At 37.0% G+C, this 19,902-nt stretch overlaps 2 protein-coding genes across 2 annotated transcripts; both read left to right on the top strand.

Annotated features, from left to right (window-relative positions):
- Positions 1 to 5,475: 5,475 nt before the first annotated feature.
- On the top strand, positions 5,476 to 10,018 carry LOC143540823 (uncharacterized). Its single transcript, XM_077033802.1, has 3 exons — positions 5,476 to 6,948; positions 7,786 to 8,225; positions 8,326 to 10,018. The coding sequence occupies exons 1-3, from the start codon at positions 5,476 to 5,478 to the stop codon at positions 9,809 to 9,811; spliced, it is 3,399 nt and encodes a 1,132-aa protein (XP_076889917.1). The 3' UTR covers positions 9,812 to 10,018.
- A 6,189-nt stretch (positions 10,019 to 16,207) lies between these two features.
- Positions 16,208 to 19,698, top strand: LOC143540833 (synaptotagmin-2-like). Its single transcript, XM_077033809.1, has 8 exons — positions 16,208 to 17,131; positions 17,394 to 17,635; positions 17,729 to 17,747; positions 17,844 to 18,049; positions 18,139 to 18,248; positions 18,893 to 18,991; positions 19,067 to 19,526; positions 19,610 to 19,698. The coding sequence occupies exons 1-8, from the start codon at positions 16,434 to 16,436 to the stop codon at positions 19,696 to 19,698; spliced, it is 1,923 nt and encodes a 640-aa protein (XP_076889924.1). The 5' UTR covers positions 16,208 to 16,433.
- Positions 19,699 to 19,902: the final 204 nt, after the last annotated feature.

The following is a 19,902-nucleotide window of genomic DNA, read 5'->3' on the forward strand; positions in this document are numbered from 1 at the left end:
GTGACTTATTCGTTTTTTAACAGATGTAATTAGTGATGACGTGTGATATGATGTGGAAGCAAAAGCTGTTGAATAAGTCATAGCCAAGTTTCCTTTATTCTAGTTAGTAGTTGTTGAATAATAAATTGGTTGTGGCTCAATGGTAGAGCATTCACTATACAAGTGAGAGGTAGAGGGTTCAAACCTCACTACCACCAATTTATATAGGAGATATGAGGGATGACCCTGGCTTGCCAGGGTTCGAGTCATGATCTCACCCGGTTTTACCGGCTCCTCGCTGTCGTGCCGTTTGGCGAAAAAGTAGTTGCTGAATAACTGGTCAAGAGGTTTCCCCTTGAGGCCGTTAGTTTGTTCCTTAATTTATGTATTTCTTTTTCTATTTAAAGCAGTGTAACCTGAAAAATTATTCATTAATCAAAATATCCTTGAGCTTTCATTCGTGCTGCAATTTAGCATTTATAGTTTAGTTTTACTATACACCGCAATTGATTATCCAAATAGACCCTAAACTCATCCGACGATACATTTAGTTTTACTATATAACAGTAACCAATTATGGTTAAAAACCACATTGTGTTAAAATATAAAAGGTAAAAAGAAACTATTTCTCAAGTTTAGATTTTTACAGGTCGGGTTGTTTGGGTTTTAGAGAATCAGTAGCCTACTCGTTGATCATCGAAAATTCAACCTTTGTAAAGTAAATTTTAGCATACCTGCATATAAATTTTATAACATTTAAATGCATCAAATAAGTTACTTCATGTAAATATGAAGAAGTTGAAGCTCTAAAATTATAAAAAACAGGTGAAGCTTGACATTTGAAGTCCAAGGAAGCAACTTTCAAGTTCAAAAACTAAATAAAAACGCTAATGGTTGTGGCACACAAAAAATGATTACAGAAACACAAAAAACGGATTTTTATTTTGTTAAATTTATCCTAAACATCATCTACTTTTGACGGAACCAGATTTTATGACATGGGGTCACAATGTAATTCTTACTTGCAAAAATGTATAAAAAAATAGGTTATTTTTTTCATTGGTGTACAACCATTTAACCGATTTTAAGTTGTTAACTCTATGCTAGACATTAATACTGATCAATATTTGTTTTAAGGTTTTCCTTTTTGTATGAAGGTAAGTTACAACAAAATACTTAAAAAACATGATAAAGTGAATATAATAAAATTAAAACAATAAATAACTAAAAGAATTCATATGTTTTTACGAGATCAAAAAATATAAATTAACAAACTATAGGTTGGAGGTTTCTTATATTTTTTCTATGTTTGCTAAAAGTAGATGATATTGTCATTTTGATATTTCAAATAAAAGTAGATTCCTTTCAATAAAGTCCCACTTAAAAAGCCTATGTAAATAAAAACAAACAGGGCATCCCGAGAGTTGTTTCTATTTCTTCTTTATCATTCAAAGTTTCAAACACCAATACTGTACAGAGGGGTGAGATATATAAATTGTATTTATATTATTGGTTTATTGCATGTAACGAGTATGTTATGAAATGTTTTATATATTCTTTGCGATATAATTAATGTTATTGGGACATTAATTCTATTTCATCTTTATTATAATATTGTATATATTGTGTAAGTTTATAAAACATTTACAAGAAATATATAAAACAAATTCTTAATTGATAAAATATAAGTTTTATGTTAGTATTATTGTTGGTCATGGCATGTATATCACCATCAACCTTTTGTCATGTTTCCGGTCTTTGTGGCTTTTTACACTGACAATATGTTTTGCTTTATTAAAGACATAAGTCATGTGGACTTCATCTTTTTGAAATAGTACACTTATTGGCATTAGTTGAAAAATGGGTTTTAAAGTTTGATGGATGAATGAAACATCCTCACCCACATACAAAACTTTTTAAAGGGTCCAAAGAAAACAAAAACTCGCATGTATTTTTGAAATTTTGATGGCTTCGAAAATGCTTGTTTCATCTAGATTATATATGAGCTTTTTGAAAGAAAAAAACCTCGGATTCGGGGGTGGTGTTCATGTTTTTCCAGCCGGTGTTGGCTTCTTCACGGCTCTCCTCGACTCCGTCTCCTCTAATATGCGTTGATCGATGTCGAAAGGTCAATAAAAAACATTTATAAAATACCTTTACTAGCAAGAGCAAGTAAGGTGTAGAATTCACAGGGAATCAGTGGAAAATGCTAATTAAATTCAATACTTAATAACTAATTATGTTAGGTTGACAGACGATGTCAAACAAATTAAATGTTGATTTGGTTGTGAAACAATTAGAGAAAAAGTAACCAACTCCGGGTTTCACGTTGTGAAGCAAACTAGACCAATTGATTATACCTATTTGGAAAACTCGTTTGATTACACGTGTAATCAAAAGACTATAAATTTAACCTTACTGATCGTCATAACTTAATCCTAACAATTGGCTTAGTTAAATAATAACCTAATTGATTATTAGTTTTATGGTTTGATAAATATAAGTGATTTAATGGCTAAAGAAAAACGGGTCAATGGCTCAAAGAACTTAATCCTAAAAGTTGATGATCACAAATCAATTAACTGATAAAATCACAAAACATTCAATTACGAAAAACTGTTGAATGCATAAACAAACATAAAAGGTTAATCAACCGAATGATTGATCAACTCTAGTTCCAATGTAAAGATTCAAATATCAAAAAAAGTCTTGCTTACAAACACAACCCTACTCCCGAAGATGGTCAAGAACGGTTTAGCCTTGCATCTTGATCTTGAATAGCTTCACTGATTGTTGCAAGGATGATAACATGGATGATTATGATGGTTGGATGGTGTTATGATGGTGGAGAATGGCCCCAAATTCGCCCAAGTATGTTAGGGTATGATGCCTCATCGATTTAGGGTTTAATTAGACTTAAATATGAAAGAAAAACAAGAAAAAATGATTTTCCATCAGACTTGGTCGTAGCCTATGGCCTGACCACCGTAGCCTACAGCCTCTGGTCATTGCCTTACGGCGACTACATCACGAAAACATCGTTTTCTTCATAAATCTTCATTTCAACTCCGTTTTCCTCTCCGTTTGCGGCTACGTCATCGTATTTCAATTCTCTATCATATCATATATCATTACTTTCATTTACACTCCATCATGAATGCTCCAAATTCGCTCCTTTAAGCTCCGATCACCTATAAACATAAAACCAATTAAAGTACTTGTGTTCGATCCATATAAACAAGTAAAACACACAATATAAAAACACTTAAAGCACGTTATTTCATCTTTACATCACGCGTTTAAAGCATATCAACGTAAAATTCTTACACGCATTGGGATTTTGTTCAAAACCTATCAATTAACAAAGGAAAACTAGATTTTAATAATCCAAATTTTGAGTTATTAACCAACGCTAATCCTATTTCTTAAGTGTAGAAATGTGCCAGAATAGTTCCAACTTTCAACCTATTTTCCTTCACCGAGTTTTTTTTAACGTCACATTGATTGAACCGTTAATTATTTTCATCCCCTCTGACGTCCATTTAACTTTCAATCTCGACCTCTAATATTTTAATGCATCTTTTTTCGATCACACCATGCCCGGATTTAGCTTGTCTATTATATGCAATAATTAGAACCGGCTCAACGATTTTGGAGGCCTAAATTGAAATAAAATTTTGTGGCCCTTTTATAACAATTGTTTTAAAAAAACAAGAAAAATGTGCTGACAATGAGTCTTGAACACCACAAAAACTTACCACTAGACCAATAGACATATTTGTTTCTAACATGTCGATTAATAATATATCTACATATACTTTTTTTTTTAATTTGGAGGCCTCAACTAAGTACGGGCCTAAAACACTATCTTTATTTTGCTGGCTCATGAGTCAGCCGTGGCAATAATCTAGTCCGATACCACCCCCTGCTCGATCTCTTGATCGCATCGGTCAAAAGCAGCACACAAACCTTTGAACTTTAAAAAAATTCATGAGTCTTTTTTTAGCTATGCTTTAAACCAAACCAACCCTTTTCCACTTGCATCCTCAGCTCACAAATCTTTCAACACTTGATCTATACTACCCAATAACAACCACAAATTATAAAATTTGAATATGTTTAAAAATGGTTCCCAGACACTTACCGAATTTGATTTTATGTTTGTGTTCATTCATTAAGAAAATAAATGTGTCCACGAACATAAACAAACACAAATAAAATCGGCAGGAGCTAGAGATTAAGACCCATGTATCCGTCAATGTGAATAATGAAAGTTTGCAAACAAATCGAACGAACACGAACAAGGGCATGTTCATGTTCGTTCATTTAACTTCAAATGAACACAAACACTTAACCAAACAAATATTTATGTTCATGTTCGTTTATTTTAAAACTGAATATTTGTGTTCGTTTATGTTCGTTTGTTTAAACTCTAAATGAACATAACTGAACAAAGATAAACGAACACAAATTAATGTATATGAACATATATAAATGAACACATATTAACAAATATAAAACATTTAAGTAGACTCATTTCATCCAGATTATATTAAATTATTTCTATTAATACATAAACAAACGTTCTTGAACACTAGGGGTGTTTACAGTCTGGTTTTGACGGTTTTAGGTCAAACCGGACCCAAACCGTTAGTAACGGTTTTTTAACATCGTAAACCGTACTGTTGAAAACTAAAACCGAACCGAACCGAACCAAACCAAACCAAACCATTACTAACAATTCGGTTTGGTTTCACGGTTTGATTTTGCTACGCCTTTACGAAAAACACATAATATATCAATCGTTTTGAAATAATCAACCGATAAATAAATTAATATTTAGACACGAAACTTAGTGTTAATCCAAGTTACTGTTTGTTCCATCTAGTTTTGTTAGTTTCTGTTATATTTAAAAGTTTTACACTTCTACACAACATCTAAGACTATATAATAAGATGTTTTAAAACTAAAATGTTAAATCTAAGTAATTTAAATACAGCTTTCTCTTTACTCTCCTTCAATGTCTATTAGAGCTCATTCAGTTTAATCTAGAGTATTAGAGTATCTTTAATTTTGAATTAGACAATTAACTTGTACACGTATTTCCTATTCCTAATTTATTAGACGTTACATAAAAAATATATTAAAAACAAAAAAAATAATGTTAGAGTTTACGCTCCAGTCTGGTTTATACGGCCGGTTTTTTGGTATAAACCATAAACCAAACTGTTCGATACAGTTTGAAAACTTTGAAACCGACCGAAATTCAAAGAAGAAAACCGACGCGAAACCAAACTGAAGACCGGTTTGAACGGTTTCACAGTTTGAAACCGAACTATAAACACCCTTAATGACCATAAAATAACAAACATAATATGTGTTCATGTTCGTTCATTTCGTTTATTAAATAAACGAACATTCCGTCAAACAATATTTTGTACCGTCCTCTCTATATCCTACTAACTACTCATCTCAAACGAACTAACCACACCCAAAATGGACACCACTCCGGCACCGGCACCGGCACCGTTAAAACCCCTAACACCACAGGAATGGGAGATCCTAATCGACGACTACCAGTACGGCGGATCCCGCCGTGACCGTTGGATCACTTTAAACTACACCGGTCAACCGTTGCTCGATCTCATTCTCACCTCCATCCTCCGTAAAGACCTCTCAGTCAACCTCAAACTCCTAATAATAATATTCCTTGAAGAACACGTCACCACCACCACCGAACAAACCCTAATTCGCATCCTCGATACCCTCCGCCAGGTCATCAGTTCCCCAAACGACACCGTTTCGTTCAGTTACTCACTTAAAGAACAGTTAGTTGTTTCCGTTACATCTGTTTTCATATTAGTCTGTATCGATAATAATAATAAGAGTAGTTTGACTTTTGTAAGTCAACTTGAGGGTTTGGTTGAGGTATTGTTGATGTTGATTAACCGGCCGAACCACGGGGTAGACCGGCAGTTACGCGGCGTGGCGTGCGAGTGTTTACGAGAGTTGGAAAAGGAGTGCCCCGGGTTGTTATCGGAAACGGTTGGGAATTTGTGGGAGTTGTGTCAGAGTGAGAAGAGTCACGTGGCGCAAAGTTACGTGTTGATGTTAGCGAATGTGGTGCACGGGATAGTGGTTACGAAGGTGAATGTTTCGGTTGGTAGTAATTCAGTTCCGTTGGTACCGTTTAACGTGCCACAGTTTTTGATTGAGGGGAGTTTGGGGAGGGAAGGGTTTGGGTTAGGGGTGAAGGAGTTGAGGAGAGTGATGTCGTTTTTGCTTGAGTGGCCGCAGTATTTGACGCCGTTTGGATTGTTTGAGTTTATTTCGGTTGTGATGCCGGTGGCGGTGGCGTTGGAGTTGCAGGCGAGTTTGTTGAAGGTGCAGTTTTCGGGATTGCTTTATATGAGTGATATGTTGCTTTGTCATGCGTATTTAGGGATGTATTTGCAGTTTCCGGAGGCGTTTAGTGGACATGAAGACGAGGTTATTAGACGCTTGTCGTTAGTTTCGAGAGAGACGCAGAATGCTTTAGTTTTTAGATTGCTTGCGCTTCACTGGTTGTTAGGTTTCATGGGGCTGGTGGTGTTGAAGAGGAAGGTGAATAAAGAGAAAATTTATGGAACAGCGTTACGGTTTTACCCGACTGTGTTTGATCCGCTTGCTTTGAAAGCGTTGAAGCTTGATTTGATTGTGTATTGCTCGATTTTACTTGATAAGTCTAGTGTGGCGGATGCAAATGGTGAAGCGGTTTCAAATGTAGGCGGTTATGAAGGGTCTGTTGTGAAGCTGTTTGAAGATGGTCTCGAGTCAGTATCTGGTTTTAAGTGGTTGCCGCCATGGAGTACTGAAACGGCTGTTGCTTTTCGCACGTTTCATAAACTTGTGATTGGTGAATCTTCTCATTCTGATACTGGTTCTTCCACTAGAGGTCTTGTGGAGTCTACAATATTTCATGCTACAGAGGTACAATGTAAGACCTTTCATAGCTGTGTTTCATTTTTTATTAGGTAATAATGTTATAATATATATCATATATATGTAAATCTACTATTGTACTATCGTAAGTTAGAAAGCCTAGGATTAGTACTGTTCTTAAATGATTAGCAACTCTATATGTTGATAGTTTAATAATATTCAGTACCGTTCTTTTATTGTACATTGCCAGCTAGTTAAGTTTGAACAAAGTATATTGGACAATGAACTTGAACAAAGTAGCAAACTAATAAACTGGACTAATGAATGATTCCTATCAACCCCTGTTTGTGCTAGACTACTGGTGTATGCTTCACTAATTGATCTCATTAGTTACATCTTTTGACAACCTCCTTGTTACACACACACACACACTACCGATCGGTGTATGCAAACTGCAAAGGTCATGCTGATCAAATCACCTGTCATCTGAATGTTTGCAAGAGGGCCTAAGCATTGAACTAATAAAAAGTAGATGAAGGATTACATCAAGATTTGTATCTACTTTGTTTCTGTATTGATGTTTGTAATGCAAATTGGTTAATTTAACCTTTTGAACTGGATTTGTTATAAAACAATGTAAAGCTGGTCCCAACAATATAAAACTCTTTATTGCGATTTGCGAACAGTTTTATATTGTTTATGAGGAAATCCACGTTACAAACCATATTTAACCTGTTTTTGATATAAATATCTGAAAGGTGGTCGTACGAATTATTAAAGAGGCAGCTTGTGGTGTTTTCAAGTCATTTCATATCATATGGATTATGGAAGATTATATGTATTGGTATTGTATTCTTATTATGCATTTATCTTTCATTATGCCAGAGGATGCTAGTGACTATGACATTAGAGTCTCAGGGATTAATTCCTGTTATGGCTGGTTTTATTAACCGCTTGCTAAAGTGTCACACACACCACTTTTTAGGAGAGCAACTGCTTCAGACATTCGACAATCACTTGCTTCCAAAAGTCAAAGTTGACTATCGACTGGGCTCTTACTTCCCACTTTTTGGAAAAATTGCTGAAAATGAAACGGTTCCGCCAGGTGGACTGCTAAATCTACTTGGTAAATACATGAGTATTCTAATCGAAAAACACGGGCTTAATTCAGGATTAAGATCATGGTCTCAGGGAAGTAAGGTTCTCGTTTTGTGTCGAACGTTATTGATGCACCACCAGAGTTCTAAAATCTTCCTTGGACTATCTCGTCTCCTTGCATTCACTTGCCTTCATTTTCCAGATCTTGAGGTCCGCGACAATGCAAGGTACCCAAAGCATTCGAATAATCGTGATAATTGATATTACACAAAACATCATTAGTTATCCATCATTTTCCAAAACTGATTTGATTTTTTCTTTTTGCAGAATATACTTGCGAATGCTGCTTTGTGTACCAGGAAAGAAGCTCAGACACTTACTTAGCGCTGAGGATCAGCTTCCATCTTCTCACTCCACCCCGTTCTTCACTGTTCAATCTCCTAGGGTTTCTTATGATTCTAAAAAATCAAAAAATATTTCATCCTATATCCACCTTGAACGAGTTATACCACTATTGGTCAAACAATCATGGTCCTTGTCTTTGACTTCCTTAAACATTAATGGTGAGAAGCCCTATTATATGGAAGTCATCACAGACAATAATGCCCCATCGTGGCAACCGGAAACACCTGATAACAGTACCGAAAGCCCGATCATCCCTGCACTTGAAGGACCCAATCAATCCCTGCGTGTAACAGATTCTAAAGTTTCAGAAATTGTTGAAGTATTGAGGAAACATTTTTCATTGATTCCTGATTTCAGATACATGCCGGGCATCAAAATTGGAATACCATGTACCTTGAGGTTTGAATCTGAACCGTTCAATCGGGTATGGGGAAGTAATGGATCTGCTGAGATGGATGCTCTACATCCTGCATTGTATGCTACTGTGCTCAAGTTTTCTTCTTCAGCACCATTCGGGTCAATTAAACCGTACCGCATACCGTTTCTTCTTGGGGGACCCACCAAAAACGACATACCTTCTGGGCAAAGTCAAAATGATTCACTAGATATTGTTCCTGTAAGCAATGGTATTGTAGAAGAAAAGGAAGAAGAAGAATGCTTTAATGCTCGTGTCTTGATTGAACTACAACCGAGAGAACCGACTCCGGGCCTTGTCGATGTGTCCATAGAAGCAAATGCAGAAAATGGTCAGATCATCAGTGGTCACCTTCAGAGTATTACTGTAGGCATCGAGGACATGTTTCTTAAAGCCTTAGTTCCAGACGACATTCATGATGATGAAGTACCTAGATATTATGTAAGTCTGTTTAATGCTTTATGGGAAGCATGTAGTAGTTCATCCAGCACTGCAAGAGAGACGTTTCTTTTAAAAGGAGGTAAAGGATTTACAGCTGTCAACGGAACGCGATCAGTCAAGTTTCTAGAAGTTTCAGCAACTTCTTTGATTCAGGCGGTTGAGAAGAATTTATCGGCTTTTGTTGTCAATGTTATTGGTGAAGAGCTTGTTAATATTGTTAAGGATGGAGGGATCATAAGTGATGCTACTTGGAACGATGATGTTGATGATGCTTCTGGCACTGGTCTTGATGTTGTTGCTGTTGATTCGAGTACGATTGAGGGCCCACTTTATCTTAAGTATGATGAAGAAGATGATGAAAATGGGAGTAATCTTAATATTAATAAAAGAAACATGGGTCGGTTTCATATTTTGATATTTCTTCCTCCAACGTCTCATCTTCTTTTCCAAATGGAAGTTGGGGTTAACTCAACCCTAGTTAGGATCCGAACGGATCATTGGCCGTGCCTTGCTTATGTTGATGACTATTTGGAAGCTTTGTTTCTTGATTAGAGGTACCTTTTTTAGTATTTACAAGATGAGCAAGTTGGGTATCGGGTCAAAACAGGCGCTGTTGGTAGGATTTAAAGCTTGATAAGCATGTGGAGAAACGCTATCGTTACAGATTGCTGTTTTGTTTTGCAAATAGAGTTTTCTTCGGGGCTTTTGCATGAGACTTGTAAGTTTTGACAAACTTTGAACTTGAAAAGTACAGCCATTTTTTTTCTTGGTGCATATTGTTGTCATTGCCTGTTATTGTTGATGAGACGAGTGTTGGTTTTAAGTAATAGCTAAAGTAGGCTGAAAATGACAATTGAAACTTAAAGTTATTGCTTCCGGTCTGGTGATCGTTATTGTTAAAGCGATATTGTCCTACCGAACAATGTGTTTGGATTTGTGCATATCACTTTCGGAGTGCTGAAGTTGGTTGAACTTACTTACCTATGGACTTTACGTATCTAGAAATTATGCTTGATACCAAACTTTCCAGGTTTAGATTCAAGAGAAACAACTTTTCGGTTTGTAACAGATTTTCTGGCATATTTCATTATTGTATTCTGCTTTTGCTCACACCCCTTCTGAGGGCATTCATAATAGCAATGTTCCGTCATGTCATTGTCATGAAGACAGAAAAAGTCTCACAAAAGCGCCCCGGGGAGCAATGTGCAGGGTGTTTTCCTGTTAGAGTTGACTAGAGGTTTTTGCCATTACAAATAGCCCGAGCTTCGCTTGATTATATATGTGCTACCCTTTGTAGACCCCTTTTATTTATGGTACGACAATGTTGACACTACATATTAAGCGTGTCCAATCCAAGTATTAACCAGCGTACAAAACACTTTGCAATTGAACTGCGTTTTTTACTATGTGTTTATCATATACTCGATTTAATAGTATTCGCCTATTCGGTTCAAGCCACATGTTGCTATGAACATCTAGATTAAGTGGTATATTCAAAGCAAAATATCTAGATTAAAGGGTATAGAAGCAAGCAGATTAGTTGAAAAAACCTCTCTTATGCTTCATCTTTTCATAACACAATATATTCCTCTCGCCACTTATTCTATTTTCTTCACATCCTAAAAACAGTTATTGCTCATAACATGTTAAAAAATGGCAGCTTAATAAAAACATTTTCTTTAACAACGTTTTTCCAAGTCTACAGGAGATTAGATTTCAAAATTTCCCGTCATTTAATCGTAACATCCGGCCCCTTGTACTAGAGTTGATCAAAAAAACCGGTTCCTGGAACCGAACCGGTGGACCCGAACCGGAACCGAACCGGTTCCTACCCGCTTTTGGTAGGAACCGGACCCTATCTGATTCAACCCGATGATCCGTGACCGGTTCTTGCGTTTCTGAGTGGGGGCAGGTAGGAACCGGAACCGAACCGGTTCCATCCGGAACCGGTTAGGAACCGGTTCTAGCCGTTGGATCGATTAAACCGTTGGAAATCGTTTTTTTGGCCGTTTTTTGACCGTTGGGGTCAAAAATAGCCGTTTTTTGGCTCCCCCAAGCACCCCACTACTAGTATAAATAGGTATTTGGTGTCATGGGTTCATCACAACACTCAAAACGCAAACCCGAACGCAAAAAAATACAAAAAAACGCTACAACGTTTTGAGTTCTCTAATCTCTTGTTTTCTCTTCTTCTATATTCATATTTGTTGTTATGGCTGCCTCACAATCATCGGTTGGTCAAGGTTCCAACGCCGAACCAAGTTTCGTTCGTATTGTATCTCATAATCGTAATCAAGAGATTTGGTGCAATTGGGATTTGGTTGAATTGAGTGACCATTCATTGAAGGCTCGGTGCAAGTTTTGTGGGGTTTATTTAAACCCACTTTCGAATTCAAATTTGAAGAAACACATCGAAAAACCGTATTGCAAGGCGTTGAAAAAGAACGTCGATTCGCAACAAACGCAAATGGATAGTGAAGGCGGAATATTTACATACCAAATTGATCGAGTTCAAGATCGTATGGCGAAGTTTGTGATTCAAGAAGCTTTGCCGTTTAGCCACTTCGACAACCCTCGCTTAACCGCCATGATTCGAGATACGCTTCAACCACAATACACTCACGTAAGTCGTCATACTCTTAAACGTTATTGTTTAAAATTGTGGAAAAAGGCCAAAGAGGTACTAATTGCATATTTTGAAAATATAAATACGGGAATAAACTTAACTAGTGATGTTTGGTCGGCTCCACATGGTCTACCCGAATCTTATCTTTGTGTCACCGCTCATTGGGTAGACCCGTCATCGTGGGAAATGATGAAACGCACCATTGCTTTCGAACTCTTTGAGTATCCACATACGGGAGATAATTTGTTTGAAATTTTAGATTATGTTATAAAAACTTATAAACTAGAAAATAAAATATTTTCAATGGCATTTGATAACGCGTCGAATAATACATCGGCGGTTGATAAATTAAAATTAAAATATACGCCGATTTGCAATGGTGTATTTTTTCACTCAAGGTGTGTTGCACATATCATTAATTTAATCGTGCAAGACGGACTTGCTTCGGATGAGGTTACATCGGTTATAAACGATTTTAGACTAATGCTACATGAAGTTTTTAAGAAAAGTAAAAAAAGACAAATGGATTATAGAAAATTTTGTAAAGATACGGGAAGAAAAGCTTTGGGAGCTAATTGGGATGTACCTCATCGATGGAATTCCACTTGCATAATGTTTCAAAGTGCTTTGGAACAAAGAGAAACTTTACAAATGTTTCATTCTAGTCTTGCCGAGAATGATTTGGCAATCCCCTTTTCAAATGAGAAATGGGAAATTATCAATGACTTATCGACTTTTCTTGAAGTTTTTAAAACATCAACTACGAAACTATCGGGAACGTATTATCCGACAAGTCCCTTGGTTTTTTCGGAGTTATTTTTAATGGTTAACAATCTTAAAGAATTTGAAAATAAAAGTCCAATGTTTTCAAACATCATATTACTAATGAAATTTAAATTAAAAAAATACTTTCTTGAATTGCCACTGGTTTTTACTTGCGCCGCCGCTTTAAACTCAATGTTAAATGTTACGGGGGTTGAATGTGTGATAGACGAAATTTTTTCAGCCTTAGATATGCATGAAATTGACCCAAACTTTTCAACAGAGGCAAAAAATTATTTTAACTTGAATTTTAAATTTATGTATGACTTTTATTTAAATAAATATGGGTCAAACATACACATGCCTATGCCGGGGGGTCTTCATCAAGTTCAAGTGCTACTAGAGTACGAGATCCCATGATTAGCCTTATGAACACCGTTCGCAACGTAACGGCTAAAAAACAAAAGGGTAACACCCCTTCAAGCGAACTAGGAAGGTATAGTGCAAATGATTACTCTACCGGTTTATCCGAAGAGGAATATGGCACTTTTGATGTTTTGGCTTGGCGGAAGGTAAAGGAAACCGAGTTTCCGATTCTTGCCACCATGGCCCGTGATTTACTAACCGTCCAAGCTTCTACGGTAGCTTCGGAATCCGCCTTTTCTCTTAGTGGCAGGGTAATATCGGTGAGAAGAACAAGACTAAATTCGGAGTCGGTGGAGATGTGCATTTGCTTAAAGGATCACTTGGATTCAATCGATCGTATTCAACACGTAACCACTCTCGAAGATGAAACACCACTTGATGTTCGAGTGCACGACGAACAAGAAGACATTTCTACAAGTAATTCCGAGGAAGAAGTCGCCGCTCAATAATTACGACGAACAAGAAGGCTTTTCTAGAAATAATATGTCACAACTTTATATTTATAAGTTTAATGTTTTGTTAGTTTGTTTTTGAAGATTTTAAAACATGTAACCTTTTTTTTTTTGAACTTCTTAAAGTAAATAAAATGAATTTTATGTTAATTGTTTTGTTTATTTTTCATGCTATACAAATACGAATCGTAGTTTAGAATCCAAATCGCAAACGAAAAACGAAAAAAAATAAAAAAATTTTTACACTGTAACCGGTTGGAACCGGTTACAGTGTAGGAACCGGTTTAGGAACCGGTAAGAACCGGTAGATAGGTTAAGGGTCCGAGGGTGGGAGAACCGGTTCGGTTCCCTAACCGGTTCGAGCCTGGAACCGGTTTAAAAGGGGGTTTTGAATATAGGAACCGGTTTGGAACCGGTTCCGGTTCCTAGTCCCAAACCGTTTTGAACATCTCTACCTTGTACCACAATTATTGTCCATTTTGCCCATGAAAAACTCACGAATTTGTTTTTATTTGTCTAGTTGGAGACTTGTCATGAAATTACCCATCCCAGTACTATTTTCATCTTTGAGCACGTTTAAATGTATAGCTCCACTCTCGTCCACTAGCATTAAGCCCAAATCGCGTTGGTGATTTGAAAGACAAGACAATATTATATAAAATAAAGACAGAATTACAAATTTTGTCCTTTAAAATAAGACGAATTACGGTTCGTGTCCTTTTCTTAGTTTCCTTGCAGGCGGTGTACTTTAAACTTTTTTTTCCTACAAGTTTTGTCCTTTACGCTAACTGGGTTAGAAAAAGTCAGTTAAATCCCATCACGTGAGGCGCATGTGAGGGTAGTTTTGTCCTTTCATATATCTCTGCAACTAACCACATCTTCTTCAATCACCATCATCAATCTCACCAACCAATTACCCATCACAGAATCCACCCTAAACACCCCCGCCGGACTCACCACCACCACCACCGGAATCACAACCTCGCCATCATCAATCTCACCAACCAATCTACCGCCCACAGCCTCGACGGAGCCGCCGTAGCTGCTGCCGTAATGGTGGTCGAAAAACCGACTGTGACGGCGATGGTGATTCTAGGGAAGTAGAAGCTGCCGTAATGGTGGCCGGAAACCCTCATATCGGCGACTGTGACGGCGATGGTGAGTCTAGGGATCGATGGTGATTCCGGCGATGGCGATGGTGGCCGGAAAACCGACTGCCGTAATGGTGGCCGTAGCTGCTGCCGTAATGGTGGCCGGAAACCCGTCCAGTCTGCGATTTCGATTTTTCAGATCTGCGAAGTGGTGGTAGAGAGATTGCAGTTAAAGTTTAGGGTTTGTGAGAGGTGAGTGGTGACGTGGGTGGCGATGGAACCGGTGGCGGAGAGGCAGGCAGTACGGACGACGGTCTCTGGGTCGTGGGTTAGATGGCGATTGTTTGTCGGTGGGCGATTTTTGTGGTGGTTAGATGGCGATTGGTTGGTGGTGACATTGTGGTGGTTTATTGTGGTGGTGGTTTGTTTGTGGATTCCGGTAGCATTGCCGGCGGAGTAAGATGGAGTAAGAAGAAGACTGATAAAGGGTTTAGTTGCAGAGATATATGAAAGGACAAAACTACCCTTACATGCGCCTCACGTGATGGGATTTAACTGACTTTTTCTAACCCAGTTAGCGTAAAGGACAAAACTTGTAGGAAAAAAAAGTTTAAAGTACACCGCCTTCAAGGAAACTAAGAAAAGGACACGAACCGTAATTCGTCTTATTTTAAAGGACAAAATTTGTAATTCTGTCTAAAATAAATTAGAAGTTTGGTCCACTTTGCGGCACCTAATTGGCTACTTTTTTTTTTGTTTTGTATTAAATTTGATTTTTATACGGTTATTCGTATCGACTAGTCTCTGTAACTCCTGGGACCGTCAACGCTCGGGTTTTACCAACGATCGGGTTTACCAATTTTTTTGTTTTAGTTCCGGTAAAATAACGAACGTAACCAAAACCGACTGAATTCGTGTCGAATCAGTGCTGCAATGCCCAGGACAGACACGCTCGGGTTTAATCAACGTCAAGGTTTTACATCCATAGCGAAAGCCAATCGAATGCTAGTTTTGTTTTTGTTTTATTTTTCTTTGTTTAGTGTTTAGTTTTAGTTCCAGTACCATAACGAACGCGATGGAAACCAAACCGAATTCGCATATACTCACCGCATTATGTTTTTGTTTCGGCAACGAAAACCTACCTATTGTCGATTTTGTTTTTGTTTTATTTATGGTACCATAATGAACGCGATGGAAATCGACCGAATTTGTATAAGCTCACCACCTCAACGCCCGGGAGCAACATCAGTCCGGGTTTTACCAACGTTTGAATTTTTATATTCTTTTGGTTTTAGTTCAAGTACAACAACACATACATGTAACTAAAACTGATCAAATTCACGTCAACAAACACCAGTTTATCTATAAACTAATAATCTATCCTCACCAAACAATTTATCATCATAAAGTATATACCAGAGAATAAAGAAAGAAAAAACTTTTAAGAACTGTCATCTTTGAATAGTTATAAAAATACTGTAACCACTAGTTTTTGCCAAAAAAAAATAAAATATTATTTTAATACGTGTGGGTAACAGTAACATGATCTCTTCAATTTTTCATGAACCTCAACTCGTGATGACAAATTCATCGCCAACTTACTGTAATATCATTATTATTCACAGTACACCAATCTCATCAATTTCTCAAGAAAATTAATACAGGTTATGTTTTTATTAATCTTTCTTCAATACCCACATCAAATTACTAATCTTTATTCAATTACATCATCTGGGTAGTTCAATTAGGGCTCATTTAACGTATGCATCTCACTTCAATCCCCATATGTGTCAATTACTGGACACATATTAATATTAATGATAACCCAATCATCATCATCATCTGCCGCCTGCAAATTCTCAAAGATTCTGTGGCTATCATCATCTAATTGCCCATGTAATAGAAACCCCCAATTTGGTACAATTAGGGTTTGCAGAAGAAGAAGATTTGCCCTAATTTGGGCCTGTGTGGGTCCCAATAATGTAAAGAAGAATAAATTGGTGGAAACTGATGATTCATTGTCTGAATCTTTGAATAAATTTAATAACTTTATCGAAGACCCGATTGTCGATAAGCTCAGGACTCAGCTCGGAGTGATACACCCGATCCCTTCGCCTCCGATTAACCGAAACATTGTCGGGTTGTTTGTGTTTTTCTTTTTTGTTGGAGTTGTGTTTGATAAGTTGTGGACGTCGAGGAAAAGGAATAAGTCGAGAAATGACGAGGCGCCCGGGACGTGGCCGCAGGTTCCCACGAGTTTTTCGTTGTTTCTTGAGAAGGATTTGCAGAGGAAGGAGTCGGTTGAGTGGGTTAATATGGTGTTAGGGAAGTTGTGGAAGGTTTATCGAGGTGGGCTCGAGAATTGGGTTATTGGGTTGCTGCAGCCAGTTATCGATAACTTGCAGAAACCGGATTATGTTGAGAGAGTTGAGATTAAGCAGTTCTCGTTGGGGGACGAGCCGCTTTCGGTTAGGAATGTTGAACGTAGAACTTCTCGTCGCGTTAATGATTTGCAGTAAGTTTTTTATTTTTTCTGATTATTTTACCGTTTTTGTTGTAAAATGACTAAATTGCCCCCATGTGTATTGCGCACGAAATGCTCGTTAGTGAAAAGGATGAAACATGCAAACATTTTAAACATAAAACGAAAAAAGTGTAATTTTACTCTAATATTTATGTATCTTATGGAATATGGATGAACTATGAAGAAAAACTATTTCTTTTATTATTTTGCTACTAGCATAATCTATTTGACTTGTTTTGATGTTATTATGAAGGTACCAAATAGGACTCCGATACACTGGCGGTGCGCGTATGCTTTTAATGCTGTCACTAAAATTTGGCATCATTCCAATTAAGGTGCCGGTGGGCGTTAGAGATTTTGACATTGATGGAGAACTTTGGGTTAAACTGCGGTTAATTCCAACCGAGCCATATGTGGGAGCAGTTTCATGGGCTTTTGTGTCACTTCCAAAAATAAAATTTGAATTGTCACCGTTTCGCTTGTTTAACTTAATGGGTATGGCTTTTTATTTATGCCTTTATAACTTTTATTATAATTATATTATTATAATAACATGTTTTTTTCATGCATGGATTGATGCAACATCAGCCATTCCTGTTCTCTCCATGTAAGTGATGTTTCTTCTTGTTCTAATTTCTATATTAATATTTTTTAACTTAGTTATTTATTACAGTTTTTAATTAAATGTTGCATGAAATTTAAGGTTTTTGACGAAACTTTTGACGGAGGATTTACCACGGTTATTTGTTCGTCCGAAGAAGATCGTATTAGACTTTCAAAAGGGAAAATTAGTCGGTCCGGTCAGAAATGATTTCAAGACTGGAGAAATGCAAGAAGGAAATAAAGATTTTGTCGGTGAATTATCAGTCACTCTTGTTGATGCCCGCAAACTCTCTTACGCGTTCTTTGGTATATATCGTGCCTCAGAACATTCAAATCTAATTATTTTAATCTCCAAAATGTTTCATTATTTAAAAATTTGCCTCGTTTTTATTTAGCAAAAACGGATCCGTATGTGATATTAAGACTCGGAGATCAAGTAATACGAAGCAAAAAGAACAGTCAAACGACAGTTATCGGGCCTCCCGGTGAGCCAATATGGAATCAGGTGACGTCTTGAATTATAATCTGCACATTTTTAAACGGTTGAAAATTTAATAACCGACCGGCCTGTAAACGAACGGAACGTGCAGTGAACAGTTCACGAACCATTCGACGGAAGTTTGTTTATGCTCGCTTATATAATAAACGAACAAACATGAACAAAAAAAATTGTTCATATATGTGTGTGAACGTTCGTTCATTTACGTTCGTTTATGTTAGTTTGTTTACATTCATTTATATTTGTTCGTTTACATTTGTTTAAGCTCGTTACTTTACGTTCGTTAATATATTCATTTAAAATATTTTGGCCCATTACAATGTAGATTAGTTTTAATAACTTTTAGGCCCAACACATTGGTCTGCACATTACTTTTAACTAGTTTTTGCTCAGTTATGTTCAACTATGTTCGTTCGGTTACGTTTGTGAACCATTCATTTATACTGTTAACGAACGAACATGAACGAATATGAACATGTTCATTTTCTATAACGGACGAACAAGAAAACCCCGTCCTATTAATTGTTGGTGTTCGATCGTTTTGTTCGTTTAAAGTTAAAGTGTTAAACAAACACAAACAGAGCTGCTGCTACATACGTTTGATTCATTTTCAAGCTTAATAACCTATATAAATGTGTCTTTCCTTTCAGGATTTTTACATGCTGGTTACAAATCCTAGAAAACAGAAATTGTCGATTCAAGTGAAAGATAATCTTGGATTTGCATATACGACTATCGGCACAGGGGAGGTAACTTTGAACTTCAACAAAAAAGAAGTATAATTTAAATACGCATAAAATAACATTCGTGAATTTTTTTCCCAGGTTGATTTAGGATCATTGAAAGACACGGTACCAACCGACAGAATTGTGGCGCTTCGAGGTGGTTGGGGATTATTTAGAAAAGGAAACGCGGGAGAGATACTACTTCGGCTCACGTATAAAGCGTACGTTGAAGATGAAGAAGATGAAAAAACAGACACGGTTACTACAGATTCTGATCTATCGGACGATGAGCTATCTTATGACTTAGAACAAGCTGCTGTCATGTACGGGGAGCGTGTAAATGATTTCTCAAGTGGGACCAACAAAGAAGCTTTCATGGATGTTTTAGCAGCGTTACTTGTTAGTGAAGAGTTTCAAGGCATTGTTGCTTCCGAAACAAGTAATGTTAAATATTCTAATTCTACCGATGTTAAGAACTCAGAGTCAACGGAGACGTCACGTGGTGCCACGTCAGCACCCGACATTTCAACTTCCGAGAGTGGTACTGGTACCTCTAGAGGTATTTACCGTATTGGTGTATTTTGCGAGATTTAGTCGACGTTTTTTATTTTTGATTGACCAAAATGTGTATTTTGTTTGCAGGGCAAGTGTTGTTTTGGCTTGCTGTGATTACGAGTATATCTATACTTATCACGTTTGACGTTGGTGGCTCGAGTATTTTCAATCCCTGATGCGGTGCGACAGGTATTGTTATTTAATCGCCTCGTCAAGAAGAGAATGTTAGTCCGGCGGCTTAAATTATGTAATATCTTGAGAGCGTAAAGCGAGTATTTTTGCGTTATTTGTGTTGTGTTACTTTTCTTATACATATGGTAATTTGGTAGAGAAGTAATGCGAAAATGAACTATCTTTGTTCAGTGTTTGTGTATGCATAT

This window comes from Bidens hawaiensis, unplaced genomic scaffold (assembly GCF_021521415.1).
Source record: "Bidens hawaiensis isolate Kalapana, Puna unplaced genomic scaffold, B.hawaiensis_p1.1 tig00000820_1, whole genome shotgun sequence".
NCBI lineage: Eukaryota > Viridiplantae > Streptophyta > Magnoliopsida > Asterales > Asteraceae > Bidens > Bidens hawaiensis.